We start from the raw sequence: 19,874 nt of genomic DNA, 5'->3' as shown, positions 1-19,874 counted from the left end.
AAAATATTGAGAGATCACTGTTAAGGTAGCTTCTTGATTAACCAAAGTATTATTCTTAACCTTCAAACAGTGAGTCTATTTAAGGCAGAATTTGCTTGACAGCAAAGGAAGAATTCATGCAAAGTTCATCCTTGATCAGTGAAAATATCTCTGAAGTGTCTATTTCTGCTTTTGCCTATACTGGTACTGTGTCTTGCTACCCAAAGCTTGAATAGTGAGATGGTAGCTGCTTTGGTCTGATGCAAGTGCATTGCAAGCTTCTAGGGACATCCCTGTCTTGTCTGCCCATGGAGCGGGTTCTAATTTAAGAATTTATCACTTCTGTATGGATAGCCATGAGAAGTAGTAGATCTGTAAAGTTATGTTTTCTTAGGAGCTTTTTCCTGAACATAGTTTGATGTTGGTTCATTGTGAGGAGATTTCATTAATGTTATTTAACGAAGGAAAATTGCTGTGTTGTTTTTCTCATGTTCATGTAAGAGGATGTCACTTCACCACAGTCCTTCTGTTATACATAAGCTTGTAGGTGGTAAGAAGTGAGTTTATCTTTGGACTGAAACAAGGATTTTAATCAAGCCTGCTCACATGGAGAGTTCTGTAGCAAAACTGGAGATCCACAAATGACTCTCCTTTAAATGGGGGTTTTACCATTTGTGTTTGTTGCAAATTTTCTTTAAAATGATGGGATTTAAGTGGATAGAGAAAGTCTGTCATAAGTATCTCTTCTTCAATATGTCCATCTTGCTCTTTGTTGATGATCCAGGCAAGACTTTGTTCCCCATGTATCCAACATGGGCTGACTTAAGTAAGCTTCTTTATTCTGTAAAGAAACAAAGTTTTTACATTTAGGGTCAAAATAATAATTCTAGAATATATATTTTTCTAACTGAGTCTTCTTAACAGAGATGTTTTGCAGAAATGCTCAGTGTTCAGAATTTCAACACAAAAACCTTTTATATTCTTTGTTAAAATTCTTCATTCTTCATATTTTTGTTAAAATCATCTGTGGCAATAGCAATACTATTTTACCCAGAAATAGATTTAGCAGGAGCTGTTCCAGAAGGGCAGTAAAATATTGTCTGTTTCAAAAATCAAAATGTGTGAAGTGATGAACCCAAGTTTACTGAACGCTGAATAATATATACCTAGTATACCATCAACGTGTTGCAGTGTGGCAGAGTGGCAGAAATGCTGCAACCTTCTTTGAAACGTCTCCTTCAGAAGCCTCTCAGAGTAAGGCCATGAGAACAGCCATTTCAAGTCCATACACATACACATGGCACAGAGAGCTCAGCAGAGGAGAGACAGGAAGGGTCTTTGCATGATACATTCCAGCGAGGGGTTTATTGCATTCAGCACGCCAAAGAGACCAGAGGCAAAAGACAAAACCATGTGGTCTGCACGCCTTCATTACGGGGTCAGTGACCAATGACCTGAGGGCACAGGGGCAGGCAAAGGGCAGAGCAAAAGGCAGCAGCCTGTAGGGGAGATGAGGGATGAATAATTGAGGTGGGCAGTGTCAACTGGCCAATGGGGGAACCAATCTGATGTAGATTGGCAGTAGTGCTGCAGAGCATCGTGGGGTAAGTCTTCTCTATCAGCCTAGGTGGGGAAAATTCATGATATAGTCTTCCCTGAGGGAGAGGAGTCAGAGGATTCCACATCAGTGAGCAAGTCAAAATAGGATAAGAAAACAGCAAATGAGACTGTTAATATACACAGTCATTCTCTGTTGTCTGTAACTGAAATACAATCAAATTCTGTGTTGTGAGTTATTGAAAATTAGAGACCAACGTGATTACTTTGCTGTTAAAGCACAACACACCCAGAATATTATCACTTATAAGAAAGCAGAGTCAGAACTGGTATTGCAGCCAAGGGGAGAGATCTGTAGCAAACTGTAGATCAGCTTCCCCTGTGAGGGGAAGAGGTGGGGCAGGTGCTGCACTCTTCTCTCTGGTGACCAGTGACAGGAATCAAGGAAATGGCTAAAGCTGTGTTGGTGGGGTTTAGGTTGAATATTAGGAAAAAGTTCTTCACTCAGAGTGTGGTTGGACACTGGAAAAGACATCACAGCACCAAGCTTACCAGAGTTCAGCAAGCATTTGGACAATGCTCTCAGGCTCATGGTGTGACTCTTGGGGTAGATGTCCCTTGCATGTTGTAATTTTAAAACCTGAATCTCTATTGTGAAAGCTGAAGTTGCATTTAGTGCATGGGAAAATATCCAGTTGTTTTTCTGTCATGCCTTTCGGTGAATCTGATTTTCTGTTCAAATTGATTAATATTATTCAAGGGTCTAATTCTGAAATTTTACCAGTTTTTGTTGAATACAGGAGGCTAATAGGTGAATACTAAGGAGAAGGGGAAAATTATTCATGACACTTACTTGACTGTTTTTTTTTTTCTTTTTGTTGTTTAGCAACCCAGATCAATCAGAGAGCTAGAAGTTGCATTAGGCAGCTTATAACTCACTCAGGGTTATAGGGATCAAGGCAATACATTTCAGCTTTTCTTTTCTAGGCCATGATCTACAAAAGCTACTCATACACAAACTACACTATTTCTTCACTCCAAGTTTTTTTTACACATTAATTAACCACTTTTGTGCTGTTCCAGATAATCTGCTTATATATCATTCACATACTATTGTGTGTAACCAGGTCATTTTTGTAGTGATGGAAAATTGTCTATTCCTATCAGCTTGGCATTAATCAGTAGAGACAATATTTTGTATTGGTTATGTATGATCAGTTAGTAGTTGCCAATTCTGAAATTTTCAGTAGAGCAGTATCAAACAGATTGTTTGCAATTGCAACACAAAAATTAAATAAAGGGAAAAAAAATATTTAAAAAGGATATTAAGAAAGAATCCATTACAGTTCAAAGCATCACTAAATTGATTAGACTAGACTACTTACATTGATTCTTCTGAATCAATAATTACTATGGAATCATCAAATATATATGTATACTTATGTGTAATTGAACTACTGTCTTGTAGTTCGTACCAAAGTGCATCAAAAAATACTGAAAGAAGTCTCCTGTCTCAGGCTTTCACCACCCAGAGCTCAACCTGCATCTTGCACTGCAGATGTACACAGTGAGCATATGTACTAAATCACAGAATGATACAATTATAGAATATGTTGAATTGGAACAGACCCATCATTGAGTCCATCTCCTGACCCTTTGCAGGACAACCCCAAGAATCACACCATAAGCCTGAGAGCATTGTCCAAATGCTTCTTGAGCTCTGTCAGGCTTGGGGCTGTGACCACTTCCCTGGGGAGCCTGTTCCAGTGCCCAGCCACCCTCTGGGTAAAAATCTTTTTCTGATATTCAACCTAAACCTCCCCTGACACAGCTTCAGGCCATTCCCTTGGATCCTGTCACTGGTCACCAGAGTAAAGAAATCAGTACCTACCCTTCCACTTCCCCTCTTGAGGATATTGAAAACCACAATGAGGTCTCTGCTCAGTCTCCTCCAGGCTGAACAGACCAAGTTACCTCAGCTGTTCCCCATACAGCTTCCCCTCTTGACTCTTCACCATCCTCCTCACCCTCCTTTGGACACTCTCTAATAGCTTAATGTCTTTCCCATATCGTGGTGCCCAAAACAGCAGACATGACTCATAGGAATGATGATACAAATAAATAATAAAGAGAATTTTCCATATTGGAAGAGTTTAATTTAACATGACACATGAAGATTTTCCTCAACTTCTGCTTTGGTAATTTTAATTTTAGATGTCTTCTTTTTTCTATTTTTTAATTTTTTTTCCCCACTTTACATTTTTTTTATTCTTATCCACTAGTATACAATTTGTGTGTTTGTATAAACAAGCAAAAAAGCTCATACCACAGTGCCTAAAGGTATCCTTGTTTTCCAAGTGTTCCATCTCATGAATTCAGGACATGATGATTTGGTATGTCAATTCAAAATAATAATAATAAAAAAAACAAATCTGTGAGAAACCTTTGCTTTTTTCAAATGAGAAGACATAGTCCTTGTGTGGCAGTTGCAGGCTGAATCATTTGGGTTCCAGAATTTGAAGCATTGTTTTCTAATACAAACCTAACATTAAAAGAATACGATAATGTGCAAAGTGAAAGACATCTTACTATCTGTGTGTAAGAACCTTGCATTTGAGTTTCTGACATATGAATGACCCAGCACATGAATTATATACATTCTCCTCTAAAAGGCTTGTTGACTTTCAGTTCACAATAAATAATTATTTTATGCTGCAGATTAAAACTGAGGTAAAGAGCCTCATTTCACAATGGAAATGAGCCAAAGTTTCACTGAAATAAGTCAAAGACTAGTATTTAATAAGAATATTAGCTTTCCTAAAATATAAAATACAGTTTAAAGTCATACTGAAGAGCTGGGAACTATTTCATGTATTCACCTGGTTGTGTTGATAGACCTGAACTAGATGCCTCTAGTCAAATTCCATTCAATTATCTTACACCTTGGAGCATCAGAGCCACATTAGGCACATCCTCATGGAATCATTTGGCAAAGTATCTAGAAAAAGACCTTATAATATGTGGATCTGTAAGAGGCAGACTTTGAAGGACATGTAATATGAACTGCTGACTCATATTCCACTTTCCATCACCCAAGATGCCTTCCAGGATCTCATTCCCCAGTCTCTATGGAAATCCAGGGTTTGCCTCATCCCACGTGTCGAATCCAGCACTTTCCCATGTTGAACTTGAGATGGCTGGTGATTGCCCAGCCCTCTGTTAGGGTCTCTCTGCAGGGGAGGTCTCCCTGCCTTTGAGAGAGCTTCAACAGCTCCTACCATCTGTGAACTTGCTTAGTACCTCTTCCAGTCCTGCCTCCAAGTCATTTCTGAAGTTGCTGACAAGAACAGGGCTGAGGATGGAGTCCTGTGAAACCCTCTAGTGACAGGTCACCATCACCCTTTGTGCCTGACCTGGGAGTCATTTGCTCACCCCATCATATGATGTGTTTGTCCAGATGAATACTGGACAATCTCTCCAGAAGGATTCTGGACAGGATGTCCAGTGTTGATACTGTAAAAGACAGTATCAAAAGATCAGATTGATACTGTAAAAGACAGTATCAAAAGTTTGACTGAAATCCCAGATCACATCCACTGGCTTCCCTAGGTGGAAGCTTGGGCTTCAGCTAGGTGGGTTACCTTGTCATAAAAGGAGATCAGGCTTAATAAGCAAGACTTTTGTTTGATTGGAAGTAAAAAAAACTTTTCTGGACCATGAATGGGAATATATAAGATCATAGAATCATTTAAGTTGAAAAGAGCTTCAAGATCATTGAGTCCAACTGTAAACCCAACACTGCCCAATAAACACATATATTTTTTCCATATAAGCTGTAAGTCAAAGTTTTAGGTTTTATGCTTTTTTGTTATTCATCAACAAAACAATAACAAATATTTTGGAATTTTTGGTTCTGAGCATTGTTTAGGTGCCATGATAAATGGCCCTATTTAAAATACAGAGAGAGACAGAGTACAGAAAGTACTATCCTAGACCCTCACCATTTATACAGTCCTAAAGTGGTTTTCTGTTTTGCAGAGTAAATTCCATTGAATAACATTGATTTCCTATTTCAATAAAGGGAACTGTCATCCAAAAGGGGGATGAAATATTAAGGCTCTACTATCTAATTAGATAGATAGCTAGATAGGTAGAAGCAGCAATAAATACTGTGCAAATAAAAAAACCAGCCCACTATTGTCTTATACAGACTGTATTTAATTTTGAAAACTAAATAACTATTAATTTAAATTAACAGTTAAACAGTTAAATTTATTTATGGGGGAAATAAAATTATTTTTAAATTTTAAGAACTATTGGAAAAAATCCATTTTTACAATGTTAATATATTCTGTATAACCAGTGATTGCATGTGAAAGCATGCAATCCATTTTATGTCCCAGTAATTCTGAAACACCTGAACTCTATTCCCTCCACACAACACCTGAAAATTCACAAGATTAAGCATCCCCTTAATTCTGGGAATGGATTTGGCAATTGCGGCCTGGAGGGGATTGTAACTGGCATTATAAAGCCCTGATAGTTTTATAATAGAAAGTTTGAAAGAACCTGAAGTACCACCTCATTAATGTGATTCTGTATACATAACCAGTCTAATTTGAAAATAAATTAGTTATTAAGGAATATATTTGTAGAGTTAATATTGTTAACTTTGTAATTTTACTCTTCTCTTGGATTTGAATTACAGTTTTCTTTCAAATAAAAAATTCTGATGAGACACCTAATGCTTTTCTACTTTAATTTTGCTGTTCTGCTTGTTTTTACTGCTGTCCCCCACTGTATTTATGTTTAACCCCCTTGCAGAGTCTTTGCAGTGAAATCATTATGCAGATCAAAGTATACTCCTAATATCCAAACTCTTCCACCTACACTAGCCTCTGCATAAATTGATTAGGAAGGGCATTGCACAGGAAATGTCTATCAACATGGCTTACATTAAGAATGGAGCTGGGCTCCAAATGTGGTGTTTGTCATCTCTCTGACTCTACATAAACGCTTGCAGCCCTGTCAATTCCTTTAAAGTAGTTTGAGTCTTACTAGACACTGACTGTGTTGCCATGGAGTTGTACTTAGATTTCGCAGCAAAGCTGAAACTGATTTCCAGGTGATAGTTGAGTTAGAAAACAGGGAAAAAAACAGAATGAGTAAATCAAATTCCAAAATTACTATTATTTGATTTGACACCTATTTCTTCTGTCTTGATATATCTGTTATAGACATAACACTGATGTTGTTTGGGAATTGGGACTTTTTAGGTGGAAGAAATATAATAAGAGTTCAGAATGGAAATTATTCTTTCAAGAAATAGAAATTAGGTGCTAGACTGCTTTACTTTACTTTGTATGAAAACAACAAGGTCTTTTAATATGTTAATCTCCTTAATGTATCTATCTTGAAATTGTGCCTGTATAGAGGATAAAAGCTCTTTTATTGCTTCATTAGTCTGTATCTGGAAGTTATGTTTCCCAAAGCAATTTTAAGCATCCTCTTACTTTTATTGTTACATTTGATCATTTTAGAATTTGCTCTGAAGACACAACAATGTCCTTATGTGTGAATTTCAGGGTATAAGCTGGTACATTCAATAATCCCTGTTAAGAAATTTAATCAGAATCTGACTGACAAATGCTACGATCAATACTGCACAATTAATCCATAGTAGAACTGTATAATAAACAGAAGATTAGGCTTTCTGAGCCTGTTAATGTCCTATGAATCCCTGCTTTACTTGAAATGTGTCATTAAAAGTTTTGTTATTGCCGTACTTTTGTCACTCTATGATGCTTTAACATACGAAACACAATTTTAAATTTATATGATTTTATGACTTCTCTTACTAGTGGCTAGCATTCAGAAGCTTCCTGCTGCATCTGTTTTAACTGACATCAATTTCCCCATGAAAGGAAGAAAAGGAATGGTTGATTGGGCACGAAACTCAGAAGACAGAGTTGTCATTCCAAAAAATATCTTCACTCCTATGTCAACAGGTAAAAAAGCATATCAGCATATTAATTTTCTATTAGCTGTAGCAAGGCAACTGTAACTCTGTCTCATGGTATCACTGTATAATATGGGAGTGGTTCTTTTGTTCCTCTTCAAAAGAAATGCAGTACCCATAAAGTTTATCCTAGAGAGAAATGAATAGGCTTAATTTCAGCACCTTGAACAAAAAGTGCTGCATAAATCCTAGACATTATTTTCTACACCAAAGAAACAATGCTTTACTTAGTTATTGTGCACGAGATTTAATCTGTTTGATATGAGGTGAGCTGAAGTGCAGCTTGCTGAATCCCCTGAAGCTGCTGTGTTCCAGCAGACATTCCAACATAACTCTTACCAAAGGAAGCTCAGCAGGCAAATTAGCCTAACTTCAGGTACAATTTATAAATATCATTGCAGTGCAGATCTCCAACATTAGAAAATTTACAGACATTCTTTGAGAATGTTTAATTATAAATATAAATGGACTAGAATGGATATCAGCATACAGTGATGGATTTTTTTTTGAAGATGTGATTTTCAATGGTTTAAATCTCTTGATATGATTCTGACAGTGCTACATTTTTATGACAGACTTCTAGGAGATAATTCAAAATTATGATGGTTTATTTAAAATAAAACTTTTATTGCAAAGATAAATGATATTCAGAGGTTTTTGTGCTGATGAAAGCTTTGGAAAGAGAGGATTAAAATGTTTTTCCTTACTCTTTTCAGAACTAGATGAATCAACTGTATTTGTACTTGGAGCAGTGCTATACAAAAATTTAGAACTCATTTTGCCCACTTTGAGGTAAGAGATTTCATAAACACAATATGAATTGGACTATTTCAGGATAATAAATATGCTATAGGTCAGAATAAAAGCAGACAGTCTATTTGCATGTTAGTAGTGCTGGATATTTCTTCGTTATATTTATAATGTATATGCATGTATTAATCTTTCCTTCATGCTTAGTTACTTGTATGACAGAAGTAGCTTTTTCATCAAATTGCCTTCATTTATATTTTATGTAATCTGTATTAAACTTAATTACAGAAATGTTTGATCAGAAGTATATGCAGTGATGTACATTAATGCTCAGGCCACTTGTGCTTCAATCTACTGTTTGTCCACTTAGTACAAATGGTCTTGTAACATCATAACTTGATATATTAAAGTTGTCTGCTACAGAAGTCTCTAGCAGTAGTTTTCCAAATATTTTTTTCAGTGCAAATTGTATTCAGAATGGACAGCTGTGCTATAGAGAAGACCTATTTTTGAAACAAGACATGCATGTGCTGAACAGCTGGAGTATATCACTTTTGTGGGTCATACACATGCAAAAAGATATAGGAAGGGCTCTTGTTTCATGGTTTCCTTTCTGTACTTACCAAAAGACAATTGGGAAATAAATATTTCACCTCCTCTTTTCTAATTACCAGTTATGATAATTTCATGGTCCATTTATACTATATTATTTTATATGATCCTGGTCTTTTGATGCCCTTTTACAGTAAAAGAAGCACATGCAGATTGTATCACAATAGGTGCTAATGAATTCACGATAATTAGAAAAAATAGTAATAAAGAAGCCACCAGATCACTTTTCCCTACTCTACTTAGCCAAAACATCAGGATTTGAAACAAAGAGTTGGAAAGCAAGAGGTTTTTGCCACAATCTATCTGAAATCAAAAAAAGGCTAGTTCCTAAGAAAATTAGAAAACTACTTCCAAGCAAAGTTTCAATGTGCTGTGCAATGAGGAGCTGTGATTTAGGGACAGAAATGTCTCTGAGGTAGAGCACAATTTGAACAGCAATGTCCTGACAAGACACCTGGAAGCCTGAAAGTGCTGGCAAGGGCCATCTGTGCTTTAGGCATGATATAAATGACAGCTCGTCCACTTCTGAAGTGTCACTAAGCACTTCCCATTTGTCGTACTACTTTCTGAAATCAGCCAGGAAGGAAAAGTTGCTTATAAAAGATATTTTTTTTTCCCATACTCAAAGAACCATGATAACTGGCTTATTGGAGTTAGTTCTTTATGGTAGACCTTAGGAAAAATCTGCCAGTCCTAGAAAAGCATCAATACAGCCATGTGCTTTTCAGATCTTTACATTGTAAACTGCAATCTACGATCATGCCTTTTCATCTTTCACATGTCAGTAGTTTTAATTTACAGAAAAAAGGTGTAAACTTTAAATTCTGAATATTTTCTTATACGAAAAGTCTTTCAGGGCTCTTACTTCATCCATTATGAAAGTGAGGTTGATATGCCTTACTAGATTTTTCCTAGAAACCATACCATATCAAGTAGTGGGAACAAGGGCAGAACAGGGACATGAAGTATAGCAATGTAAATGGACTATGAATGCTTTTTGGTTTCCAAATTTTTTGTTTTTGTATGTTCTACCTTCAGCTGGTTACTGATGTACACTGCAAATTTAACCACTTCTCTGTACAGTTCAGTTCATAGGCAGGTTTTGTGACTTACTTTACCAAAATGGTCTAATAATCTATGGATATCTATTAATAAATGAAGTCTTTAGAAATTCAAAAACAAAGGTATCCTACTTTGCCTCTGAATTTGTTCAGTATTATTTGAATCTAATTTTCAGATGCCTGTGAAAAGGAAACTAGCATTACTTTCTCTTATGTATGTGAATGAGGAATCAAAGTAATTATTAATCTGTGATATAAAAAAATATAACACATACCCACCCAGGTACCTCTTGTCTCTTCTTTGTTTGGAATATAGCACTTTGCATTTCCTTAATGAAATACATTTCTTATAATGAAGCTATACTGAAACTTTTAAGCTTACATCTCTTACCTCATCAGGAAGTGTATCATGCTGGATTTATTTGCCCATGGGAATCATATTCAAAATATGTTCTCATGGCCTTAAAAAAGTACCTCAAAAAGTCACTGTTTCAACCTACTTTCATAGAATTATATAGTATTGAAAGGTTTGGATGGGAAGGGGCCTCCAAAGATCATCTAATTCTAACTTCCTGCCATGGGCAGGGCCACCTTCCCCTAGACCAGGCTGCTCAGAGCCCCATCCAGCCTTACCCTGAACACTTGTAATGACAGGACATCCACAGCTTCTCTGAGCAACCTGTTCCAGTGTCTCAACACACTCGTAAAAAAAATTTCTTCCTTATATGTAATCTACATCTATCCCATTTCAGTTTAAAACCTTTGTGCCTTGCCCTATCACTACAGATATTGGTAAACAGTCTCAGTCTTTATCTTGGGTCCCCTTTAAGAATTGAAAGCCCACAATAAGGTGTTCAATGGAGCCTTCTCTTCTCCAGGATGAAAAACCTCAGCACTCTGAAACTTTCTTCATAGGAGAGATATTCCAGCCCTCTGATCATTTTCATGGCCCTCCCCTGGACTTGCTCTAACACTTTCATGCCTTTCTTGTGCTCCGAATTTCACAGATGGACACAGCACTCTAAGTGGTGTTTCACAAGAATGGAGTAGAGGCACAGAATCACCTCCCTCACCCTGTTGGCCACACATCTTTTGATGCAGCCCACTTTGCCAGCTTATGTTCAATATTTCATCTACAGTATCCTCCAGAATGTCTTGACAGGCTGCTCTCAATCCCTCTACCCTCTAGACTGTATTGATACCAGGGATTGCTTCAGACTAGAAGCAGCACCTTTCAGTCAGCTTTGTTGAACTTCCTGTGTTTTGCATGGACCTAACTCTCAAGCCTGTGAAGGCTCCTCTTGATGGCATCATTTCCCTCCAGCATGTCAACCACACTGTGGTGTCATCTGAAAATTTGCTGAAGGTGCCCTCAGTCCTTTTGTCAGTGAAGATACTCAATACTACTGAATGCATTTTAACGCATTCAGATATTTTAATGCTCAGTCAGATAGAATTTCAGCAAAACCTTTGATACTGTCTCCTGTGGCATTCTCCTGGAGAAGCTGACAGCCCATGGCTTGGACAGTCACTAGGTAATAAACTAGCTTGGATGCCCAGGCCCAGACTGGTGATGAACGCTTTGGTTGGTGTTGATGTGAACATCATTGCCAACATACATCAGGTTGGTGAACAGTCTCTAGTGGGGTTCCCCAAGGCTCAGTATTGTGGCCAGCCCTGTTTAATACCTTCATTGACCATCTGGATGAGGGGATCAAGTGCACTCTAAGTTCACAGATGATACTAAGCTGAATAGGAGTTTTGATCTGCTGGAGTACAGGAAGGCTCTGTAGAGGAATCTGGACAGGCTGGATCAATGGGCTGAGGCCAAATGTATGTGGTTCAACAAGGCCAAGTGCTGATTCCTGCACCTGGGTCATTACAACCCCATGCAGCACTACAGGCTGGGGCAGAGTGGCTGGAAACCTACCTGGTGGAAAAGGACCTTGAAGTGTTGGTCAATAGCAAGCTGAACAGGAGCCATCAGTGTGCCCAGGTGGCCAAGAAGGACAATGGCATTCTGGCCTCTATCAGCAACAGTCTGACCAGCAGGACCAGGCAGTCATTGTCTGCTTGTACTCTGACTCACTCCATGATGAGGCCCCATCTCAAATCCTCTGTTCAGTTCTGGGCTCCTCACTACAAGAAGGACATTGAGGTGCTGGAGCCAGCCCAGAGAAGGGCAACAGAGCTGGTGAAGGGTTTGAGGCACAGTTCTTGTGAAGGGAGGCTGAGGGAGCTGGGTTTGTTTAGCCTGGAGAAAAGGAGGCTCAGGGGTTCACTTTTCATTCTTTATAACTCCCTGAATGGAGTTTTTAGCCAGGTAGGGGTTGAGCTCTTCTCATTGGCAATTAGCAGCAGGACAAGAGGAAAAGGCCTCAAGCTCTGCCATGGGAGGTTCAGGTTGGACATCAGGAAGAATTTCCTCACTTAAGGGTGCTTAAGCCTTGGAATGGGCTTCCCAGAGAGGTGTTGGAGTGCCTAGCCCTGGATGCATTCAAGAAATGACTGGATGTGGCACTTAGTGCTATGGTCTAGTTAACAAGGTGGTGACCAATCAAAGGTTGGATTTGATGAGCTTAGGTGTCTTTTCCAACCAAGTGATTCTGTGATTCTGGTGATTAGGTGATTCTGTGATTCTGTAACTTGAAATTGGGAAAAAAGCTGCAGCTGTGGTTAGTGCTGAATTTGTTGAGTCCTTATACTCTGTGAAAATTCGAACTGACATGCAGGTTTTAAAATGATCTTTATTATAGTCTGTTTTTATTATTTTACACTTGTTTGGGTACATGAATGAAGGTTTCTATATATCTTAATGCATTTGGAAAAGGTTCATTCTAGTTTGCTTGCATTTTGCAATGAAAAAATATCATCTTACACAGGTTTATATTAGCTACTCTTTGTACTAATCTTGCTTAACTGTAATAAATATTATCATAATAACCCTATTAGTGCTGAACACAATGAAATGCTTCACTGCATTACTGTTGTCTATGAAGCAAACACTGTAAGATGTGAAGGAACATAACATCATCTATTTTTTTATATGATGCCTAGAAGTGCACACCACAGGAATTAAAAAACCATTCTGGATAAGAATCTTATGTGATGATTTTATAAGTAAAATGACAGTTAAAAATATAGTAAGGGTAAGAATAAAGATGAAAAAAAAATTAAACCAAGGTAAAATAAGTAAAATGATCTCATGATGGAGTTCAAAGGCCACATCATTTACACCTGATAACCTAATAATAAAAGTGATTTCTACCAGCTGAAGTTAGATATCTAGAAGCTTTACCAGTTCCCATGTGATTTCAGTTCCTGGCTTTACAGGAGTTAGGGTGGGAATAAAGAAAATATTTGGTTGTAGTTTCCAGTAGAATAAAGATGACATGCATTCCAGTACATTCCTTAATTTTATCACTCAGAGGTAATTAATTTTATCACTTCTGCATCATCACAAGGAACTGCTTTTTAAAAATAAACAAACAATTTTTTTAAAAAAATCTCAGTATATCATTAGGGAAAGTCTTCCAAAATACTTAACCACAGAATCACAATCTGCTACATCACAGGTGTTCTGTGAGTTAAATGAGGATTTCATTATCTAGAGCAGCCCATACAATATCTTTCACAAAATCCAAAATGAGCTGCATTTTACCATATGTGTTTGATTTTTCATGCTTTTATTAGCATAGAGTCTACTGGAAATAACTAAACACAGTGTGAGATGGGAACTTGCTACTGCATTAATGTAGAAGTTTTTGGACTTTTGTTTAATCCTACTGGTACATGTGCATTCAGAGAATTTTGCCATGAGTATTTAAAGAAGAGTTTAGGGAAACAAAAAGAAAATGTTCCTACTTATAAAAATAGAAGAATGGGGTTTTTTCCATGCACAAGTAAATAAACTTCATCCATTTCCTAATATATTTTGCTGCATTGCACTGTTCTTGTAATGTCTTACAGATTTTTCCATAGCAAATATTGAAATAGTGAATATTTTCAGAACTCTAGACTGAGTATTATTTCCATAGCTCTTGCACCCCTGAGCACATTTATGTTATTGTTAGGTTCACAGAAAATTGATTCTCAGTACAATACTCATCTAAAAGATATTATCTATAATTTCTCTCTTGAGCACTCTGAAGGAATGCATTGCATATTGCAATGATGTAAGATAGTTTTTAACTTTTCCTGTAAGAAATAAGAACAAATAAAGAATCAATAATTTTGCTGTATCAAGCGGGGTTTTTTTTCCCATCACTAAAACAGCCACCATAAATTTCCTGCTAAAATTTTCTTCATTGAAATGTTCTTTGCCCCCATTTGAAACATTGTTTCTAACCCTGAACTTCAGGTGCTCTACAACCAAAAAGGCCCTTAAATTTCTTTGGGTCAGCTTTGTTAGACTGAGGATGTACCTCAGGCAGGCTTTTACTGCATCACATTACAGATTTAGCATCCATAATTTTTTCTGTAATGCATTCAACTTTTACACATTGATCAATAACTTCGATCATGCTGTCTTGAGATAACAACATACCTTATTCATAAGTTCATTTTTCTTTAGTAACAGATTCATTCTAAAAAGAGAAGACATGAATTTCATACCACATAGAATCAATATGATTTCCCTTATATAAAAGAATATGCTCAAAATGTATACCCTGATAGGAAAACAGCTTAATAAAATAATTCTTTTATTAATATTATTATTAACTCATATCAGAAAAAAGCTTTAGGACACCAGCTCTGAAAGCATTTCTTGAGCTTTTACTCCATCACTTTGCTATTTTGAATCTTCAAGAATTTGTTCAGCCATAGTTTCCAAGAAATTTAATAGATTGTTTTTGAATAATTTATTTCAAAACTTAACCCTGATGAGCATCTTTCTGGACAGGCAGCTGAGCACCATCCAGTAAAACTTAATTTCTCATTAAAGTTGAATTTTAGATTAGTTTTGATGAAGGAGAAGGAGCTAATGGTGAAGTCACTCTCCACTATGAAAAAGCTGTAATATATAATGCACTTGCCCAAGAAGTGTGAGATGGATCCTTTCCATTCTATGTCATTCACAACATAAGAGAGACTGAAACTAAAATGCCCAAGGACATTTTGTAAAAGCTGATTACTTAAATTCCTGGATAAGTATTCTCAAAACTAGGCTGTTGTTTACAAAAAAATATCTTCAGCAGAGACAGCAATGGCATTGCACCAGTGGTTTTGAGATTTTTTTCAAATTTTTGAAATTGTTTTGACTACAAAGCTTTGTGCTTTAATTAAGAGGCATCTTAATATGCTATGTGAGTTTAGAATATACTTTAGAATATACTTGATAGATTGCATTCTTCCAGGGACTGTCCAAGCAGTTAAATATGAAATCTGCAGGTAGGCATTCAGCCCAGACAGGACAGCAATGAGGGATGCAGTTTTCATTTCACAGTGTAATAGGCAGTTATATTTATTTTCTTGTGAAACAGTCTGCTAGAGGCTCTTGAGAATATAAGGGGATTAGTAGAGTTTTAATGAGACAGGTTAAATAAATGTACTGAAGTTACAAACTAGGTACTTAGATGTTCTTTCAGATCTTGCCCTAGAACTGTTAGAACTGTACCAAAATGAGATGGACCAAAGAAAATGTTTTCAATCACAAAGACTGACTGTAAAAGAGCATTGAAGTAGCAGTATTTACAATAGTTTGCATGAATTTCCAAAATTGATGTAATCTCTGAATAGATAGGAAGTGCCATCTTCTCTTGTCATGATGTATTAGAGAAATCAAGTTTTTTATTTATTTGGAGTTTTATTGTGTGGGGGCGGGGGTTGGTTCTTTTTTAATAATTACAGATATTCAGCTACTGTAATTCTACAGAATGCACTGAAAATTAGCTAAACTTTAAATTTTAACCTGCTAGATACATTTTGTCAATAGTGTGTGAGATTTTAAAGTTTAACCAAAGCCAAGAAATAGGAATTAAGTAAAATAGAAAGTCAGTTCCATTATATTTACATTATATGATTTGGCTGAGTAAAATTGGACTAGAACTCATGCCTTGCCCCAGAAGTACAATTTCATTCCTTGTGCTGAATGAAATGCCTGCTGAGCTATGTTTCTATTACTGTAGCCATGGCAATTCCTGTTTCAATGATCCAGCAAAATGGAATTCTCTCCTAAATACAAACTCCCTAGAGAAAATAAGCAATTAAGCAACAACAGAGGCAAAAGAATATTTATACTGTCTATTATAATTACATCTAAACTGTTTAGTTTCTTCTTTGATAACATCCTTTGATAATATTTCTGTGAGATGTGGAAAGCAGCATTACACACAAAGTAAATACCATAATGATCACCAGAAACAGTCAGGCTGATAATGGTCATTCTAGACCTGATGGGGTCATAAGAAGCAAGGATCTCAGACATGAACGTGTCAACATGTCTTTATGGCTCTATTAGCATAACCTTGGCATTACTAGGTCTGTCCTGGAAAGGTTGCTATGATACATAGTGATCCACATTTTGCATGAAAAAAGAAATTGATGATGAATTAGAAAAATTGACACAAAGTTATTGTTCTGCATAACCTGGTAAAATAACATAAGACCAAATCTAATCTTGCATACGAGAAAAAATTAATTGAATTTTTTTTGGCACGATTTCAGTCAGGGCACGATTGTGGTTTAAATTCTAAACAGTATTTAGCTGATGAAGTTGTCCACTCATATACCAAATACAATTTTCCTAGAACTGGAAAAAGGTATGTTTTCTTCATGAGCAATTCTTCACAATCCTACTGTTAACAGTCAGAAAAAACCCCAGCACAGCACTTTGGAAGAAAAATTACTGTCTTTTATAAAAGAGTATATCTAGTAGGTCTGTGTTGAAACAAGTAGGTGAGATACACTCAAACATGCATAGAATGTTTGTGTCATCAATGCGTTCTTCTAATTAATAAATAGTAATTTAAGTAATTGCACATCTTGCATCAGTGGTGCTTTTCAGTCTTCAGCATGTTAAGTATAGTTGGAAATAAGTGCTTTCACCACTTTCAGACAAATTATATTCTCCCTTAATATGTGTCAACTAACGTCACAGAAAATACCTGATGAAATCTTTAGATGTAGTATTAAAAGTCTCATTTAACCTTATAGACACTTGAATTTTCCACTTTTGCATTCTCTTCCAGGAATTTTACAGTTGTTAATTCAAAAATCATTGTTGTTACTATACGACCTGAGCCTAAAACTACAGATTCTTTCCTGGAGATAGAACTGGCCCACCTGTCTAATGTAAGTACAAGGATAGTTGATATGCTTTTACAAGAGTATTTGCCAGATCACATGAGAGAAAATAAGTGGTGTTGTTTTAAATATCAGGTAATAAAAAGAAGTTTAACTTCTAAAATTTAAGTCCAGGAGCAGTGTAACAATCTTTGAAAGGAATGTGTACTTGTTTCATGCATGCATATACACAAAACAAAATTAATTGTTGTTTTGTGAATGTTGAGGGTTTTTGTTAAACAGCAATTTCTAGTGAATAGTTTCCATTAAATGCATTCATGGTTACAATTGAAAATGTATTATTGTACTGACTACTTAACCTTTTGCTCCCTGCATAGGCCATAGAGCTACAATAGTTCTTCAGGGCCTTTCTTCCTTTCTTTCATTATTTTATAGAAGCCAGTTTTTACTTACCCCATTGTAGCAGACTACAAAAATGCTTGGGTTCTGATTTAGCTTACAGTCCTCATAAATGCCTGAGATTTTTTTGTGCAATCATTTAAATTCTATACTTTTCAGGCTTTAATCTCACATTAAAAAAGTTATAAATATGAAAAAAAAGGACTTTATTTCCAAATATATTAAGATATAAAGATTTTTGTCTTTCTGTTTTTAGCAGCTCACAGGGAGAATAAAATATATCTTTTATGGAAAGTTTTTGTCATATACAATAATGTTAAATAGCAAGTATGGGGATAATTTATGTGAAGGTATATATATATAAATTCTCTCTGTTTATGTTATTAAGAGCTAGAGTTTGCTTTGAATAAAGTCACAAAGAGTCAGTTAGAAGAGACAGTTACTCAAACTTTTGAAAATAGTATTATTATGCAAGAATCTTTAAAGCTGTAATTTTTAAGTTAAAACCAGTTACTCAAGTGGTCATACAGATAAAATTCATCTAGAGAAGTTCCAAATATTCCAAAGTCAGTAGCAAAATTTAAGTAATGAGTCTAGTCAAAAGTATGAAGAAAACTTTTTGAACTCCAGATCTGTCATTAACATTTTACTCAAGGTTAGAAAAAACTATTTTACTGTCAGTGGTCATTATGACCTGCCATGCAGTTCCCAGAAAAATACCAATACAAAGAACATCTCAATTAAAGTTTGGCAGAAAGAAAGGAACAGAAGAACATAAACTGAGCTGACTCCTTACCTTTTGACAACATTAAAAGTGTATTGATGAAGAATTGTGTCGATTTGGGGTTTTATGATTGTCTGTTTCAATATTTATAAGATGGTTTAGGACATGTAGATATCATTTTCTGTTTTATTTTCTTTCAAACCTAAATTACATTGTCTATATTAGGAGTAAATCTCAATCTCTAACATAACTTTTGTTTCTGTCAGGTATTTCACTAAAAATATTACAAAACATTTCCTGAAGTAAACACAAATTAATCCTATACATCTGGGAAAAAATCAATCACCTTTGAAATAAATTACTTGTTTTGATTTTACTAAGATCATTATTAGGAAGAATTTATGGTAATTTTCAATGCTAGATTTTATAATCAATTATTTTAACAATGATTGAGGGGCTATTACACAAATTGCAGAATGACATTTATATTTTGCAACTGAAATCACTACTTGCAAAAGTAACAGGTACAGTGGCAGGTGGGTTAACAGGTAAGAAAAAAATTCTCAGTAATTTGGTCACATGCAAGAAAAGAAGGTTTAAAATTATATAAGAATATAATACTAGTAAGCAATGCATCAGCATTAAAAATATTTCTAGACCAAACACAAGCTAATAAAACAAGCACAACACAGGCAAGAATAGACTAATAAAAAGTTGAACTGCTAACCCCAGAAGATGAAATTCTACAAAATTCTTAGGGAGCGCTTTTCTTTTTCATGGCTTTTTTTATCAGTCCCTTTGATTAATTCACAGAGCAAGTTTTTGCCAAGTTAGAAAAACTTGGAAATTAAACTTCATTGTTACAAAAGATCAGATTAGAGACACTGATTGTCACCTTGCTTTGGCAATCTTCCAGTAATAGAATATTAATTAATATTGTATGAGCTCGTGTCTTGACAAAGCAAAACAATAATAACCTTTCCAATACATAGCAGGTAATTTCTCTTTTTTTGGTTTAGTTTTTGTCCTATAATGTAATCCAGAGAAGCATCAAGTGCTTGGATCAAATTTTCATACATACTATATTTATGTAGGATCTCAATCCTTCTGAATATACAAGTTGGATTGACAGATACAATGACAATATATTGCTCCGGAAAATCTGTGAATATGAAATCAGTTATATAATTTTAATATCTTTAAACATTTTGTCACTTGTGTCCAAGACTTAGCTTTGATAATGGAACTTTGGTTTAAAGAAATAAGGCTGTAGATGCACAGAAATAATATTTTGTAAATTTGAGTATTCCTTTAGACTGAATCTAATTCTTTTGCTATAATTTTCTCAGCTGAAAGTAAGGATTTATTCTAATATATTTCCATAGAACAAGCTTATCTCCATAGATACAGCAAGATAAAACCATTGTTAAAATATCTTTAATATTTGAACATTATATATTAATTGCTCAGAGATTAAACATTATGTCCATTAAACAGATTAATTATTAAAGAAAAAATAAAATATGTC

At 35.6% G+C, this 19,874-nt stretch overlaps 1 protein-coding gene across 1 annotated transcript in view; it reads left to right on the top strand.

Moving 5' to 3' along the window:
* The window catches only part of ADGRB3 (adhesion G protein-coupled receptor B3), a 446,982-nt gene that overhangs the window by 250,378 nt on the left and 176,730 nt on the right, over nt 1–19,874 (top strand). Inside the window, exons 13-15 of the mRNA XM_053938382.1 lie at nt 7,398–7,544; nt 8,272–8,347; nt 17,169–17,271. Of these exons, the coding sequence (XP_053794357.1) occupies nt 7,398–7,544; nt 8,272–8,347; nt 17,169–17,271 (326 nt within the window). The remainder of the gene's footprint in view (nt 1–7,397; nt 7,545–8,271; nt 8,348–17,168; nt 17,272–19,874) is intronic.

This window comes from Vidua chalybeata, chromosome 3 (assembly GCF_026979565.1).
Source record: "Vidua chalybeata isolate OUT-0048 chromosome 3, bVidCha1 merged haplotype, whole genome shotgun sequence".
In the NCBI taxonomy this organism is placed as follows: Eukaryota; Metazoa; Chordata; class Aves; order Passeriformes; family Viduidae; genus Vidua; species Vidua chalybeata.
Note: the sequence above shows the minus strand (reverse complement) of the source record. Positions and strands in the feature narration are given on the sequence as shown.